General features: G+C 41.2%; 1 protein-coding gene across 1 annotated transcript; it reads left to right on the top strand.

Annotated features, from left to right (window-relative positions):
• Positions 1-1,982: 1,982 nt before the first annotated feature.
• stard10 (StAR related lipid transfer domain containing 10) lies at positions 1,983-15,900 on the top strand. The gene is made up of 6 exons (XM_029447203.1): positions 1,983-2,882; positions 9,262-9,409; positions 9,552-9,655; positions 12,487-12,607; positions 13,112-13,164; positions 14,814-15,900. The coding sequence occupies exons 1-6, from the start codon at positions 2,724-2,726 to the stop codon at positions 15,018-15,020; spliced, it is 792 nt and encodes a 263-aa protein (XP_029303063.1). The 5' UTR covers positions 1,983-2,723; the 3' UTR covers positions 15,021-15,900.
• Positions 15,901-16,150: the final 250 nt, after the last annotated feature.

The raw sequence follows: 16,150 nt of genomic DNA, 5'->3' as shown, positions 1-16,150 counted from the left end.
CACACGTAAAGGACAAAGGCTCCAGCACTTTGGATCTATACACACATCCTACCTGTTAATCACCATAAAACATTATAGCACATAAAAAACTTGCCTGTCTATCCATGTTTTATATATATATGTACACACGTACATATGTGATTCTAAGAAGAAAATGTAAGGTGCACTTCATATTAATTTGGACTGACGATGTCGTGAGAACACACACAGATCAAATTGAGTGAAGGAGACCGATAATGGGCTCACACACTCCAGGATTAAAGGAGGGAGAGCGATGGAACAGAAAAATGATGAACTGAGTGAAAAATAGGTGGAGTCAGGAGAGCAGAGTGAGGGAATATAAGTGATGACCTGGACACACACACACACACACACACACACACACACACACACACACACACACACACACACACACACACACAATTAATTTAATTAGAATTTGAGCAGAGCAGATACACACATCGACACATACACACACACACACACACACACACACACGCACACACACAGACACACGCACACACACACACACACACACACACACACACACACACACACACACACACACATACATAAATACATACACACGCACAAACACACACACACACACACACAATTAATTTAATTAGAATTTGAGCAGAGCAGATACACACATCGACACATACACACATATTGTTGTATTACATCTTTATATATTTAGTTTATTTGAGTTTACACCTTGTTGTTATGACAACTCCAGCATTGAACAGTTCATAAGGAAGCATGGTCGAAAGTCAAGTCAATTTGAATTTATATTGCACAATATACAACAGTATAAAAGACAGGTGAATACTTAACACGTCAGCCAACAGGAGCCAGGCGCGCCCCCGCTGCTCTGTGAACTAACTAGTTTGCAAAAAGGTGCGCGTGTTTGGTGCGATAGCGCGGGTTGCGTTCAAATACTGTCGTTAATATCGAAACGATAAACATACCATACAGAAATAACTTTTATCTTAAAGCTTTACGTAAAAATGCAGCTTCTTATTATAAATTAATTCATAAATGGATGCTGTAAAATAGTGTTGTACTTGGCAATTGCACACTAGGCCTACACAGATCTTGTGACATCACATGAAAGAGGATTAGGCCTCTTCTTCCTCCATGACTGACCTCCTGGTCAACAGGTAGGCACTTTTTTGACATGAAAAATGTACTAAATGTGAGCCTGTTGCTGAACCTTCATTACAGATCTGCTTCCAAAGTCTGCGCTACACCTTGGCTGGTTTCAACTTTCCTCCAGCTCTAATGGTAATATCTACCATAACTAATACAGAAAGAAATGTGTTTGACAATTGTATGAACATTAGAAAATGAATGTACCATTAATTAGAATGATTTCTTACACCACTTTTACATTACTGTTGGTGCAACAAAAACTATTATGTTCCCATTAACAAAATAGTCTATAAGATATGCTAGGTTAGTAACCTACTGTGGTGCTAGTATGAGATAACAGCTAACAGTTAGTCAGCTTTAAGTTATATTCACATTTTGTGTTTTCACATAAGTTCATGTGGACATGACATACATTAATAGCTGTGCTTGGTGTGTACCAATGCTAAAATGTTAATAACAGGATATGCTAATGTTGCCGTCTGCTTCTGATTAACTTTGATTGGCTATAGAGTTAAGATGCAGTTTATAAACTTAATACCCCATACAGATGTGGAATAATGTCTTTGTTGTAATGACCAGCTGTTTTCAGTATATTTCAGCTGTTGTGTCTTTTAAATGAGCTACATCACATAAATATAGGCATATAAAGTACTATTAAGTGCAAGGATATATTCAGCAATAGCTTTAGAAAAGAAGTTAAATGAACATAATGTTTTTAACGCAGAGCTTAGAGCTTTACGAGGAGCACCTAAAGGCAGCACAGGGAGGCGTTTCCATTGTAGCAGTCCCTGCGTCGCCTGCCTGCTCAGCCTGATTTCTCCTCCTCTCCCCTCTACACCTCCCCCTCTTCCTCTTATTTCTCACCGCATCTCCTCCACCACCTGCCACAGCAGCGACGCAGCGATGGAGAGTCGTTGCAAATGACCATAAGCTCACGGAAGACCGCAATTGAGAGTGGGTAAAAGAAAGACACGCGTAGGGAAAGACGGATAAAGAGGAAGACACAGAAAGAGAGAGAGAGACACTGCGAGAGACACTGCGAGAGACACTGCGAGAGACACTGCGAGAGACAAGAGGAAACAGAAACATATGGTTTGTCTGAAGAGTGGCTGTTTCTGAGGACTGCTGAACCGGGCTGAAACTTATTCAACCACCGTGATCAACAAAAGCCACATTTGATTCATCTATTCCACGACTTATTTGCCTTATGTTTTGTGTGCTCTCACCTGTGTGAGTCTGTGCCTATACCTCCCTGTGGGATTAGTTTGTGCAGGGTGGATTGCGGTTGTTGAACCTCCCTGAATGCGCACACACACACACACACACACACACACACACACACACTGATCACCACAAGACGCGGTGCAGCCTTACAACATCTTCGTGCAAGGAGGATATTGAATTAGACAAGTTATTCCCACAGAAGAGAGGAACAAGAGTGGCTGGCTCTCTGATTCCCTTCATTTCCCTCGCTCAACGTGTCTCCTCCCGGGCCCAACAGTAGTCTCATAGAGCCCCTATCTTCTTCCACCTCCTCCCCCCCCCCCCCCACCCCCTGGTAACAAGCCATGTCTGGACATACTGTGACCATCCCGGACGACCGGGCGTTCGCCAGCTTCAAGGCGGAGTGTCTGTGCGAGGAAGGCTGGAGTGTGAACCACAACAAGGGTGGCATCACGGTGTTGACCCAGTGTCTGGAGGAGGGGAAGTCCATCCACAAAATGAAGGTGAGACTGTTTAACCTCCGCAGGTATGAAACAGAAGACACTGCAAGTCCCGAGAATATGTTAAAATACAGCAAAGTATGCATGTGATCTGTGTACTCACTTCTTATGGGATATAAAAAGAAACCGTTGTATAATCTAGTTGGCAGGGGAGTGCATGTTCTAAATTCCCATATGATTCAAACTGCTGACATGCTTTAACTGCTGCCCTTTGCTGCATGCAGAGGCTTCTCCAACCCATTTACAGCTTATTGCATTCAAAGAAATGTATTGAGATGACACAGCATGCCATGTTGTCCAGCACACACACACACAAATGGCTTTAATAGTCCCAATATGATGATAACAGTGCAACTATACATCCTGCAATGTGTAACTTTTTTCCTTTTTATATCACAGATTAGTGAACACATCCTGCTGCTCTTCTATTTATAAATGTGTACAGTGGTAGGGTTGTGAGTGTATGCCCGATGCACGCTTTAAGAAATCCCCGATGCTAAAGAGAAGTGAGAACCTCTGGAGGCAGGTTTAATGCTCCAGAGACACCATTATATTCTGCCAGTGAAACTATTTTCCAGTCTCTATCCAAAAGAATATTCGGTAGTGTTGGATATAATTTGTCAGCCTACTTTGTTCACTTCTGTGGAGTTAGTTTTGCACACAAGTTTGTCATTCATTTAGCACAGCACAGGGAAGTGAAAAGGCTGAAATAGTACAATAGACAATAGAACTGACTGAAAACAACACTGAATTAGCTGATGGGCAAAAGACAGAACATAGATCACTGAGTTCAGTTATGAATTAAAGTTTTTATTTGGTGCTTACAGCTTCCTACATTTTAGGATTTGCTGCTTTTCTCAGTTTCATATGATTCTAAATTGAATATCTTTGGGTTTAATGACAGGTTAAAGAAAATGTGTTGGACTTTGATAACTTCTGGTGGTTATTTGTCGGTTCTTGTAGGTATTTTATTAACTAAATGATAAACCAGCCGTAGAACTGCACCAGTTAGACATTAATACAGTAATACCGTAACGTGACAGGCACTTTATGAGTACACTTTGTCATCTAGTGAAGTAGCAGTTTGTCTGAAATGTGAATGTTTATCTTGGGAGTTGGAATTGAGATTTACAGCACCCTGGAATTTGTGAAAATGAATCAATAAAAGGGATATTATTATATCACTGTTAAACTTGCAGTTCACTCTGCCAGAGCACACTACAGTCAGCACTGTAGCCTCAAACCTGACTGGCTGGCAATTTGGTGCTTAACTGGCTCGAAGTCTCTTGTAGTGTTGTCACTTTCACTTTTTAAGACAGATTTTGTTTCACAGCTGACAGTTTTTGGGAGGTTGCTTCCACCTTTCCAGTACTTTCTGATCTGCCCCGTCGTAAAAATGTGATTACTGTAATTTACTCTGGCATACATTGTCCCATTATATAGAGATAGAAACCAAACACGTAGTCCTCTGTGTAAATGTGTGTGTGTGTGTGTGTGTGTGTGTGTGTGTGTGTGTGTGTGTGTGTGTGCTTTCCTGCTGGTGTATCCTGGTCTGACGTGCATTTGCAAGCCACCAGGTGTTTACTTGTTAAATAAAGTGGTGTGTGTGTGTGTGTGTGTGTGTGTGTGTGTGTGTGTGTGTGTGTGTGTGTGTGTGTGTGTGTGTGTGTGTGTGTGTGTGTGTGTGTGTGTGTGTGTGTGTGTGTGTGTGTGTGTGTGTGTGTGTGTGTGTGTGTGTGTGCCTGCATGGGTGTGGGGATGTGTACATATGGGTGTGCAGGGGCTACAACAGCAGAGGGATTTTCCCAGCCCCCTCTACAGTATGTATTGTATCTTTTGTATCTGTGAGGCAAGGTGTTTGTGTGTAGTGAACGGTTTTATTCCTCAGGGTATGTCCTGTGTGTGCCTAAGGAGAGGTGTATCATGTCTGCATCAGCAGGGAATAATGTGTGTGTCTGTGTGTGTGTAGCAGAGGGTAAGGACAGGTGTGTTTCCCCAGGACAGCTCTGCAAACAGAAGTAGAAAGTGCACACAGACACACATTTGTCGTATTTACATAATGATAAAATTGGAGGGATACCTTCCACTTTATCTTTATGTAAATACAACAGTTACAGGAGCTTTATTCCGTATGGAACACTATTCTCTACCTCTTGTCTTCTTTCAGTCTCGCACACAGCCAATCTGCCACTCATTTCATCCAAACTGACATGGCACATTTAGTCCTCTTTACAAACCGATTACATTAATTGTAGTGTGTGTGTGTGTGTGTATATACAGTAGGTGGTGTTTATGGATCATACTCATAAATGTTTGTTTCATTATTGAAACGTATACACATTTTGAAAAGATGCAACATATAATACAAAGGAATGCAAAGGAGAATTGACAAAAAAACCCTCCAGAGGTGGTGTGGGTAAGGGTAGGTGCATACAGTGATGCCACAGATGCAGCTCTTCTATTTATAGACAAAATAAAAGCATGCATCTGTGCTGATGCATGTCGAATAATTGATGTGTGTTGAGACTCTTCCTCATTTCCTGTTTACCTCCTCACTATAGCATTAATATCAGTAAAGAAAAAGTGATTTTATCCAAATTAGAGAGTGAGAGAAAGAACAGATTGGCAATCATCATTATCATTAGCGGCCTAATTATCATCAGCACCATCATTTTCGTCATAATCAGTGCCACTGTTATATTCATGTATCGCATCGTAATCACAGCTGTAACTGTCGTAATCAACAACATCATATCATTTGTCAGCACATGACTACACACTGTGTGTGTGTGTGTGTGTGTGTGTGTGTGTTTCAGGTTAACAAACTGTCAGACTGCCTCAGTGCCAGGCACAAGCACATACCTGCGTTTGCTTTCTCCCCATCTGACACACAGGGAAGACCAGCTCTGAATCACACACGCACTCCTCCATTTTCTTTTTTTGTTCCTAATTGTCTTCCACAATTGTGTATCAGCACCCAGAGGAGTGAAGGATGAGAGTTGACGGGTTGGAGGGACCGATGGAGAGAGGGTGGGAAAGGAAGAACGTGGCAGGGAGAGTGGGTGAGACAGGAGAATAAGGGAGAGAATAAGTAGTAGGTGGAGTGGGTTGGATGTGCAGGGGTCAGAGGTCATTGGGTGTAATCTGAGTGGGCGGTGGGCACATTGTGGACTCATACCAGGCAAGAAGAAAAGACTCACCAAACCCTGTACTGATTGTGTATCTACTTGTCTTCGTTTTTGTCTCCCTTCATCTCTGCTTTATCTCTGAACTCTCTTTCACCCGCCTCTCTCTATCTCCTTCTCCTTGCTTCATCTGTTGACTTCACTGAATTAGGATCTAATGGAATTACGCACACGTGTACTTAGCTGGCGTATGTCTTCATTCTGCACTGGACGTCTTTCGCTGCCTACAGTTCTCTTGTCGCCTCTTCATTTGGTTTTTCTTTTCCTCCTCCTCCTGTTTCAGTTTGCCTGTGGATACAACACATCCATTGTTCGCCCTGGTCTTTTCTGACTTCCAAGTCCTCTGCCATTCTGTACACACACGCACGGATATCAAATATGACACCCTACTGATAGTGGTACACTGTTACTTTTGTTTGCTTATGGTTGCTTTCTGTAGATATGACGCATATAACATTTGCAGTATCTGTTGTATCAGGTAATGTACACTTTATTTAGAACATCCCATTATACTGTATGAACCGGTATGTGTTCATGTAGTTCCAGTTTAGAGAGTTCATGTTGAAGAGTCAGAAACAAGCCTGTCATTTCTGAGCCTAATAAGCAAAATGTCTCTTTCCTTGCTGTCGACAGGAATCATCGAGCATTCTCTGTTCTAGGCTTTGTTATTTCCCTGTAATGCCAATCTGCCGCTGTGTCTTTAATAAACTGGCATTGCATTAGTTTCGGCTCACTATCAGAAAACTCTACGATAACTAACCACATTTAAACAGTCGGCTTGTCTTTGTAATCAGATGGACTGACTTGAATGACATCCTTTACTTAAAATAGTTGTACCACAATGTACAAATACTCTGATACTAATACAAGTCTTGTATTCAAAATGATACAAAATGCAGAAGTATTAACGCTTAATAAAAAAAAACCGCTTTTGCAGAACGGCTCCTTTCAGAGTGTGCGATAGTATTATTGGAATATTACTGTATTAAAGTGTAAGACACAGTTTGGTGTTGTAGCTGGTTAAGATTCAGCTAGTTTTAATGGTGTTATACACACAGCGGCCACTTTATTGTTAGCGCATAACATTCTGTTTTGTTGACCTTGTCAGAAATGTGTAAATTAAACTATATGTTTATTACTGAGGTCATAGTTATACAGGCCTACATTATACTGAGAGATGTTTCTGTCCTTACTATTCACCGACATCTCCCTTGGGATTAATAAAGTATCTATATCTACATCAGAAACACTTCTGAATACAATGCAGTCCAATACAACACTACCACTTTCTATGACCCGAATGCCAACACATGTAATTGAATCAACACCAACAAAAATGAACATTGTAAGCATCATAAAAGTGGATTTTTATTACGGAAGAGTTGTATTGGATTGCATTAGGGTGTACAGGTGTACCTTATTTAATGTATTACAATGCATATGAGATGCATACAATGTAAGTACTCTAAAAGGACATTTTCAGTGGCTATCCATATTATGAGTACCAGTATCTGACCCCAAAATCATTTATCTGTCTTATCTCCTAAATAGAAACATAAATGAGCTCCTATGATGTCCTTCAATAAACTAATGATTAGGTTTGACCAGGTGATGCCCGGCTCCACATTTGCACCCAATCCACGTTTCCTTGTTCACATTGAGGGGGCTGTGTTTGTGGGAATGGCCTTTTCAATAAAGCACTTTCCATTTTGTTTTGTTCCTCAGTGTGGCTGGGTTTGAAGCCCTGTGATATTTTGGCCATGTCTAAGGGATATATAAATGAAATTGATTTAAGCAGCAGCAACAAGTGTGCATAGCTTGCACATGCAAGTGCACACAGGGCTGCTGTTGTACATGTCCAGATTGGATTTAGAGTTTGTAAAATAAAATGGCTTGAAAGTGGGTTGGAGGCCAAAATGGGATGTTAAGAGTTCTAATGATATCTGGTCCCAGGACAATTGACTACATTTAATGTGGGTCTTACTGAAATGGTGACTTTCCATTATGTCTGTCAGTGAGTTGGTCCATTAATAAGCAAATGTTAACATGCTAAAGTAAGATGTTAAACATGTTAGTATTGTGCATAGCATGTTAGCTTACTGATGGTAGCACTGCTGTGCCTAAATAGAGCTGCTAGCGTGTCTGTAGAGCCTTAGTCATGTTATTTAGCTCTTTCATATGACAGAATCACAAGTCTGTGATTAGTAAAGGGTTTTGTAGATCCACAAATGAATGAGCACTTCAGATAACAAGTTTTTAAATGGAACGTGCATATTTTGTGCTGTTACACCAAAGACAGCTGTAGAATAAATGTTTTGATCATTTTCTTAACTGAAGCCCTACAAGGAACAAGGTAAAGAAACGTAGTTTTAACCCTTCTGGACTGATTTGTAATGGGAGTTTTCTCTTGCTCTGTTTTTCTCTCTGTCTATCTTGGCCTCTCACTTGCTCTTAGTGTCTCTTTGTGTCTCTCACCCTCCATTGCTCTGTCCTTCTTTGTTTGTTATTATTAAGACTAATTCCCCCTGGCAATTGTAACTGTAGTAACAGCTTTACCCGAGGGCTGCAGACATGTCTTTTACACGGGGTGTATGTACACGGCCATTGTGTTGTTTTCCATTTTAGAGCTCAGGTCTAATAATGAGTCATCTGTGGCCTGTCTCTTGAGTCTCTCCTAATTTTCTCTCTCTCTCTCATTCACTCACTCACTCACTCACTCACACACGTACTGTCTCTTACTCTTACTCTGCTCTCTGACACTGATACTTTCTGACCACCAAATGTCTAATCGGTTACACGTCAGTTGCCAGTTTTGCGTGTGCTTCTTTGAACCCGAGTGTGTGCGGGATACATCCTCTTAATTTACTTGTTCTGTTTGCACATCAGATTAAGTGTAGATGTTGACTTGACCTGGGTTTGTTTTTTGTTTCAAATCCAACTTTGTCGTCATGAATAGCGGCAAACTGCAGCTTTCCGCAACAACAGCAGTTCACTGTGAATTTCTGGGATGCAGCTTCATTCAAATCTAATGGATGTTCTTACTTCATAGCTTCGGATAGAGCTCTGAAATGTTTTGCGTGATAAGTGCAATAGCATGAATTACGTATAAATCTGGTTTAGTCTATGATTAATTTATGTTAGCTCTATACATTTTCTTTATTGCCTAAAAATGAACTCTGTCTCTGTCTCTCTCTCAGTGTCGGATGGTGTGTAAGGACGTGTCGGCTGAGATCATGTATGACGTTCTTCATGATATTGAATACAGAAGGAAATGGGACACAAACGTCATTGAGACCTTCGACATCGGAAAGCTTACGGTCAATGCGGATGTTGGTTACTACTCATGTATGTTACACACTCTAGTGCTGTTTACAGAAAGCGTTCATATGTCAGTAATAGGATTTGGTTCTGTGAAGTGAAGCACAGACACAAAGTGCACGTTGATCCCGTACAATGTTTACTTCAAGGTTATCTTATGTGTGCACAGGGAAGTGTCCAAGTCCTCTTCGGAACCGCGATGTCATCACACTTCGCTCTTGGCTACCAATGGGGAAAGATTACATCATCATGAACTACTCTGTCAAACATCCCGTGAGTACACACACACACACACACACACACACACACACACACACACACACACACACACACACACACACACACACACACACACACACACACACACACACACACACACACACACACACACACGGCTAATACATGCTCAGCTGGGGCCCCCACTCATTCACCCCTATATAACTCTCGGCATATGTGTTCAAAGGTGCATGTGTTTACATGGCCTGTTTTGAAATTAGTGCACATCAAGTGAGCCGACGTGTGACCGTTGGTCCAGTTTAGAAAGATTAAGGGCATTGTGCTGTATGAAATGAAATCCTTGAATATTTGTGGCAAGGCAGCTGTGTGTGCAATACAAACTGACACACTGTGCGTGTGTCAGTCAATTAAAACAACCACTGCATCCAGGAAGTAAAGGGAGTTTACCCCCGTGCCTCCTGCCCTAAAGGCTTTTACCTGGCTGGGAGAATGATAGATGTACTGTGTGCTTGCACTGCTTCAGTTAAAGTGAAGGTAGATAATTTGATTCAGTTGAATACATTTTGTTTTGAGTTCAGCTTCCAGTCTTGCTTTGTAAGGACCTGAGGGATTTCAATGCCAAAGTCCACTAAAATAAAGACTGATTAGAGAACACTAAGACCAAGTGAGTGACATTCAGTTTGGAATCAGGCCCGAAACTTCAGCGTTTACTTTGGCTCTAAATCTGTGTTTCTTGTTGAACAGGAAGAAGAGGACAAGAACTATGTTGTGTAAAAGCTTGCACTCAGCACCTCGCTTTAACAACCGATTAGTTTCATTATTGAAAATATTGCAATATTGTAAACAGCTGGTTTTGTCTGACAAACCAAAATATATTCAGTTTTCTATCACATAATACAAAGAAAAGCAGCAATTGTAAAATCTGAAACCAGATAATGTTTGGCAGAACAGTTACTTATTAGATTAATTGATTATCAAAATAGTTTCAAACTATTGTGGTAGTTCCCCTCAATCTATCTTTTCTGTCTTTCCCCTCCCTTCCTCCCTCTCTGTTACTGTTTCTGTTTCGCTCACTATTATAATGTTTACGATAGGATAAGGCCTTTCATGTGACTCTTAGCCCTTGACTTCCGCCTCCCCTTCCGCATTCCTGCATCAATATGTGGCTATGAACATAATAGATGTCGTGTGTGTGTGTGTGTGTGTGTGTGTGTGTGTGTGTGTGTGTGTGTGTGTGTGTGTGTGTGTGTGTGTGTGTGTGTGTGTGTGTGTGTGTGTGTGTGTGTGTGTGTGTGTGTGTGTGTGTGTGTGTGTGTGTGTGTGTGTGTGTTTTTGTTTCCATGTGTGTGCATGACTCTGTGTTTGATTAGCCAAGGTCACTCTGTATAATCAGTAGAATTTGAGAGCTTGGCTTGTGGAGTGCAGCTTAAGGGGATCCTTAGTAGAGTGCCGAGTTCACACGTCCACTGCCAGGAGTCAGTCCACTTGTACTGCAGTTAACTATACGTTCATCTGCGCTCTGTCCCGTGGTAAATACCGCCTGCTTTCTCAGCCATCAGCCATTGAGATCCAGCTGCCACTGCCCCGTAGTAACTGTCTTAAGAGTAACTTGTTCTTGCACGTGAGGCTTATGAATTCATATTAGGGCTACAGCTAATGAATACTTTATCAGTTAATCTATTGAGCACTCTTTTAGCCACACTGGCAGCATGGCTCCAGGGATGGCTGGGCTATTTTTGGATGGATGAAAAAACGGTTTTGGTGATACCATTTCTTTTTTTAACAATACCTGCAAAACTAATGACATTCCCACCAGCCTCACTTTGCTGTACTTTGTATTTGTTACTAATTAGCAAATGTTAGCATGCTAACACACTAATCTAAGACGTGAACATGGTACACTTGCCACACAAAGCACAGTTCTGCCTACACAGTAAGTGCAGCCTCACAGATGCTGGTATAGCTGTAAACTGTGTTTTTTTTATTTGTGACTTAATATAGACAAAATATGTTGTCTGTCGAAAGACACAAAGTTATAGTAAGTGTAAAACATTTACTGATTATCAGGTCAGATATGGAGTTTCCTGGTAAGACGGATGTGACAAGAAGACTTTAGAGAGAGACCTCATTGGTGACTAATGCTTCAAATCCTCTAGTCTCTCTTAAGGCATTAGCTCAGAACATTATAATGTTGTCCCTAATTTCCCTGAAACCTGCAGATGTAAGGATTCACTAAAGCTGTCATTCTCCTTCAGCACACATGCCTACAGAGAGGTGCATGCACATATGAGTCAAATAGTAGGACAATGATTAAGCAGTTTAATATGAAGTTCTCTTCTGTAAAAATGTTCTTTAGCTGACTGCTGCTCTTGTGTGCGTCTTAAGTGTGCCGCAGTGTGCCTGTCCCAATTAGCACAGGCTAACCAGTGCTGTACTTTATCATCATGAATAATAATCTTAGATATATAGTCAGCAGTGGGCTTTTACTGCGGTGTTATTCACAGAGTAGTGTGGACTGGATTTGCCTCAGAAAGATGACTGAAGCAGAAAATCAGATTGACTGGCAGCAGAAAAACACAGCACACACACACACCCCAGAATCCCAATGCTTACCCTGCACAAAGTATGTCGACCATTTGACAGATGGACACAAAGAGTTAAATTCAACGTTTTTTGTAGTAGTTGTGATTTCTGATTTTCTTCTCTGTGTGTGGTTAATGTTTGCGTCATTTACATTATTTAAGTCTGGAGCTACCATAAAATAATGAAGATTTTACTGGCCGTCGTGTTCAAGGTTGGTACTTGCACTGAAGTGTGTGTGTGTGTGTGTGTGTGTGTGTGTGTGTGTGTGTGTGTGTGTTCTACAGAAATACCCTCCTAAAAAGGACAAGGTACGAGCTGTGTCCATTCAGACTGGCTATTTGATCCAGAGCCAGGGACCGACCAACCACTGTACCCTCACTTACATGGCCCAGGTAGATCCACGAGGTAAGTCGCACACACACACACACACACACAAAGGCAATCCACAGCAGAAGAACAACCACACAAGGACAAACTCCTACAGAAGAGGCATACATAGAAGTACACACACGCATACATCCAGTTGCTTAACGCATGCTCAAAGTTGTAATGAATGATTAATTCTCCTGCCTTTTTGTCAAAACAAGTTGCCATAGTAACCATATGAAGGACAGTGTTTTTCTGCCTCCTCACTCTCTCCCTTTTCTCCATTAATCTGAGTCTCCCTTTAATTTACTTCTTTACTGTCACACTCCTGCATGCAAGTGCTAATTTGTGTTCACTGGTTTGTAATGTGTGTTGCTGTGAGTAGCAAATTACAAAATTCCACTTTGATCCTGGATGACATGACATGTAATAAAGCAAACTTTAAATCCCTCCTTTATATCTTCCCCACCCTCCTCTTCCTCTTTTACTATCATTCTTACACGTTTCACCTTCTTCCTCTGTACACTCTGTCTGTCTTTTCAGGTTCGTTACCCAAGTGGGTTGTCAACAAGTCTTCCCACTTTCTTGCTCCTCGTGTAAGTAACGTGCAGATTAATACAGATTCTGTGAGTGGGTTGTGTGTTGCGTGATGCTTTAATCCACAGGCATTTATACTACCAATTTATAATCTCTTTTACACATTCCAGAAACATACTGTTTTCAGTATTTGTGTGTTTGAGGGTGTTTTGCCTACTTGTTGATTTAGGCAAAGATTCTCTGGAACAAGTCTGGGATGGAGGGGAAAATAGCTGCTCAGTGAGACAAACAAATCTCACTGAAAATAACCATCCTGATGACTGGTTTTATAGAATGTATTAGTCAGGATTTATTTATAATTCAAAATACAGTTCATACTATAAAAATATGACCATTTGATATAATGTTCTAAACCAGGGCGTTCAGAGTACGTCGGGGGCACTGGAAGCAATATTTTAGAAAGGGGGCGTTCACGTGTCTTTGGGGGGCGTTTGTGTGTATGGCTCGTGAGGTAATTCATAAATACACGCAAAAAATCTACTCCAAAAAAATTCATTAATCCAAATCTAGTCAGATATAGAATATAACCGGCGAACTGATTGTTTTTCCTGGCCAAGGTCAGGGTCCTTGAACACAACACGAGCGGAACATGTCATCACGTGGTCTTGTCATGTCAAAAACTTCAATATTAAACGAGACGGTCATTGACATAAGCGGACGCAGCATGGCGAGTGTAACAAAGAGAAAGATGGATGTGGAATGTTCCAGGAGAAATGGACGAACGATTATTTCTTTGTGGAAGTAAAAGGCCAGTGTTTGTGTGGACATGCTTGTGGTCATGGAAAAGGCTCTCGAGCTGCATTACAGCAGGAAACATGCCAAACTGCACGAGCTGAAAGGACGAGTCGAGTGCGTTTGAATAGTTAACATTGTGATTTTTATTTTGCTGAGGGATAAAGTGCTGCTTGAAAAACAAAAACAAGCGCCGTCCCCCTCAGCCACCACTGTTTGAAAGCATTAATGTTATTCCAAAGATACACCATGAATAAAACTAATCTGATTAATGTTAAAACACTAACACTCTGGTCGGGACTTGGACCAGCAGCAGACGAGCTGCACTCTGGCTGCTCGTAGTAGCAGAGCTAACACCAGCGTTATAGCAGGGCTAACGTTATAGCAGGGCTAACGTTATAGCAGGGCTAACGTTATAGCAGGGCTAACGTTATAGCAGGGCTAACGTTATAGCAGGGCTAACGTTATAGCAGGGCTAGTAGGGCTAACGTTATAGCAGGGCTAGTAGGGCTAACGTTATAGCAGGGCTAACACCAGTAGGGCTAACACCAGCAGGGCTAACACGGGCTAACACCAGCAGGGCTAACACCAGCAGGGCTAACACCAGCAGGGCTAACACCAGCAGGGCTGACGTTATAGCAGGGCTAACGTTATAGCAGGGCTAACGTTATAGCAGGGCTAACACCAGCAGGGCTAACACCAGCAACCACTGTTCTAAACCAATAGTCATATTGAATTAAGTTTTTTGTTTTTTATTATACACACTATTCTTCATCCCTGTTGAGTTCAGTCATGTCTGCCTTATCTAAGCATTGACAAAGAATAAATATTGTCAGTGCATTTAAGTACAATCATTTCCTTTTTAACATGAACGGATACGTAGTCTTACTTGTGATATCTATTCATTTATTTTTAGGCGATGAAGAAGATCAACAAAGCCTGTTTGAAGTATTCAGAGTGGAAGCAGAGACACAACCCTGGCTTCAAGCCCTGGCTCTACCCTGAACAGACTACATTACCCAACATCCCACTGTCTGACCTCAGCCTCCAGCGTGCCGAGAGCCTGGAGAATATTGATGAGAGCTCCCTGGCTGAGACCAAGGAGAGAGAAGACAGCGACTAACACATACTCACACTCAGTCATGTATTCATACACACACAAACAGTAATGCAGGGTTACATGCATGCCTGATACAAATCCATAATTACACTTATGTATATGTGATTCTATAGGTGTGTATGCACAGCATATGCAGGCATACTTACTGCACATGTATGTAAGCATGCATGCACACAAACTCATACTTGACCAACTCCATATATACATAATGTATGAACACATACATGCAACATAGATGCACTCACAGATACACACCATCCACTCACAAAGGGCACCGAAAACTACTTATTTTTACAAGTCCGTAAACCCATTTTCATTGTAATCACAAAAGCGGCTGTTAATGTGATTTTTCATGCCTCTTAAAGGGATATCAAAGTTTTCTTATCAGGACCTATACAGGTTATCCTAACACAATTTATTTTCAGTAAAATACTGTTGAAATGTTTACAGACTAACCAGAAATTATGAACAAAGGATTTCAAAATGATCCTCCTTTATCTGTGAGTTATGTATACGATCCAGTAAAAAAAACATCTCAGTTTAAGCCCTATTGTTTATGTAAACACAAGTACATACCTATGTACACATACGGCTTAATTGATACTACTTTTATGCACTCAGACATGTATACACACTCAGTTTGTGTCTTTCTGCCCATGTTGTCTCTGTCACTCATGTGTCTCCATCACATTTTGTAAGCACATGATAAATATGCAGATGTGCAGAAGGCAGCTGGAACCCCCAACATGCTACCCTTTCATACACAGACAAACACACATTCAGATGTCACACACGTACTGTCTGCTCCTCTAATTGAGAGATGTATGAATGTATTAAGAGTTTAAAAATTAAATCATATTCCTACAAAGGTTTTCAAATTTCACCGGTGTGTTGAGTCTTTTTTGTTTTACGTGTGTCAGTATGTGTACTTTGCTCGGGTCGATGTCTGATGCTGCAGGTTTGCATGGTTCTGTATTCTTTCAGGGACACACACACATACATTTTAGAACCGCACTGCCATGATTAGACAGGGAAACATAATAAACAGTTTTCCCTCATGGAAGGTGTGCATGTGTATTTGTTTGGTTGCATGCTCTCACATGTGTGTAGTATTAGTGTGCACAGTGGCCTAG

Source organism: Cottoperca gobio, chromosome 13 (genome assembly GCF_900634415.1).
Source record: "Cottoperca gobio chromosome 13, fCotGob3.1, whole genome shotgun sequence".
In the NCBI taxonomy this organism is placed as follows: domain Eukaryota; kingdom Metazoa; phylum Chordata; class Actinopteri; order Perciformes; family Bovichtidae; genus Cottoperca; species Cottoperca gobio.
This window is presented reverse-complemented; position numbering and strand designations above follow the sequence as displayed.

What these genes read in the sequence shown, in the direction of transcription:
- stard10 (XM_029447203.1), top strand. Translation starts at nt 2,724, where the DNA reads ATGTCTGGACATACTGTGACCATCCCGGACGACCGGGCGTTCGCCAGC. An exon ending in AGTCCATCCACAAAATGAAG is followed by an intron (nt 2,883 to 9,261) that starts GTGAGACTGTTT and finishes TCTCTCTCTCAG; the next exon opens with TGTCGGATGGTGTGTAAGGA. An exon ending in GGATGTTGGTTACTACTCAT is followed by an intron (nt 9,410 to 9,551) that starts GTATGTTACACA and finishes ATGTGTGCACAG; the next exon opens with GGAAGTGTCCAAGTCCTCTT.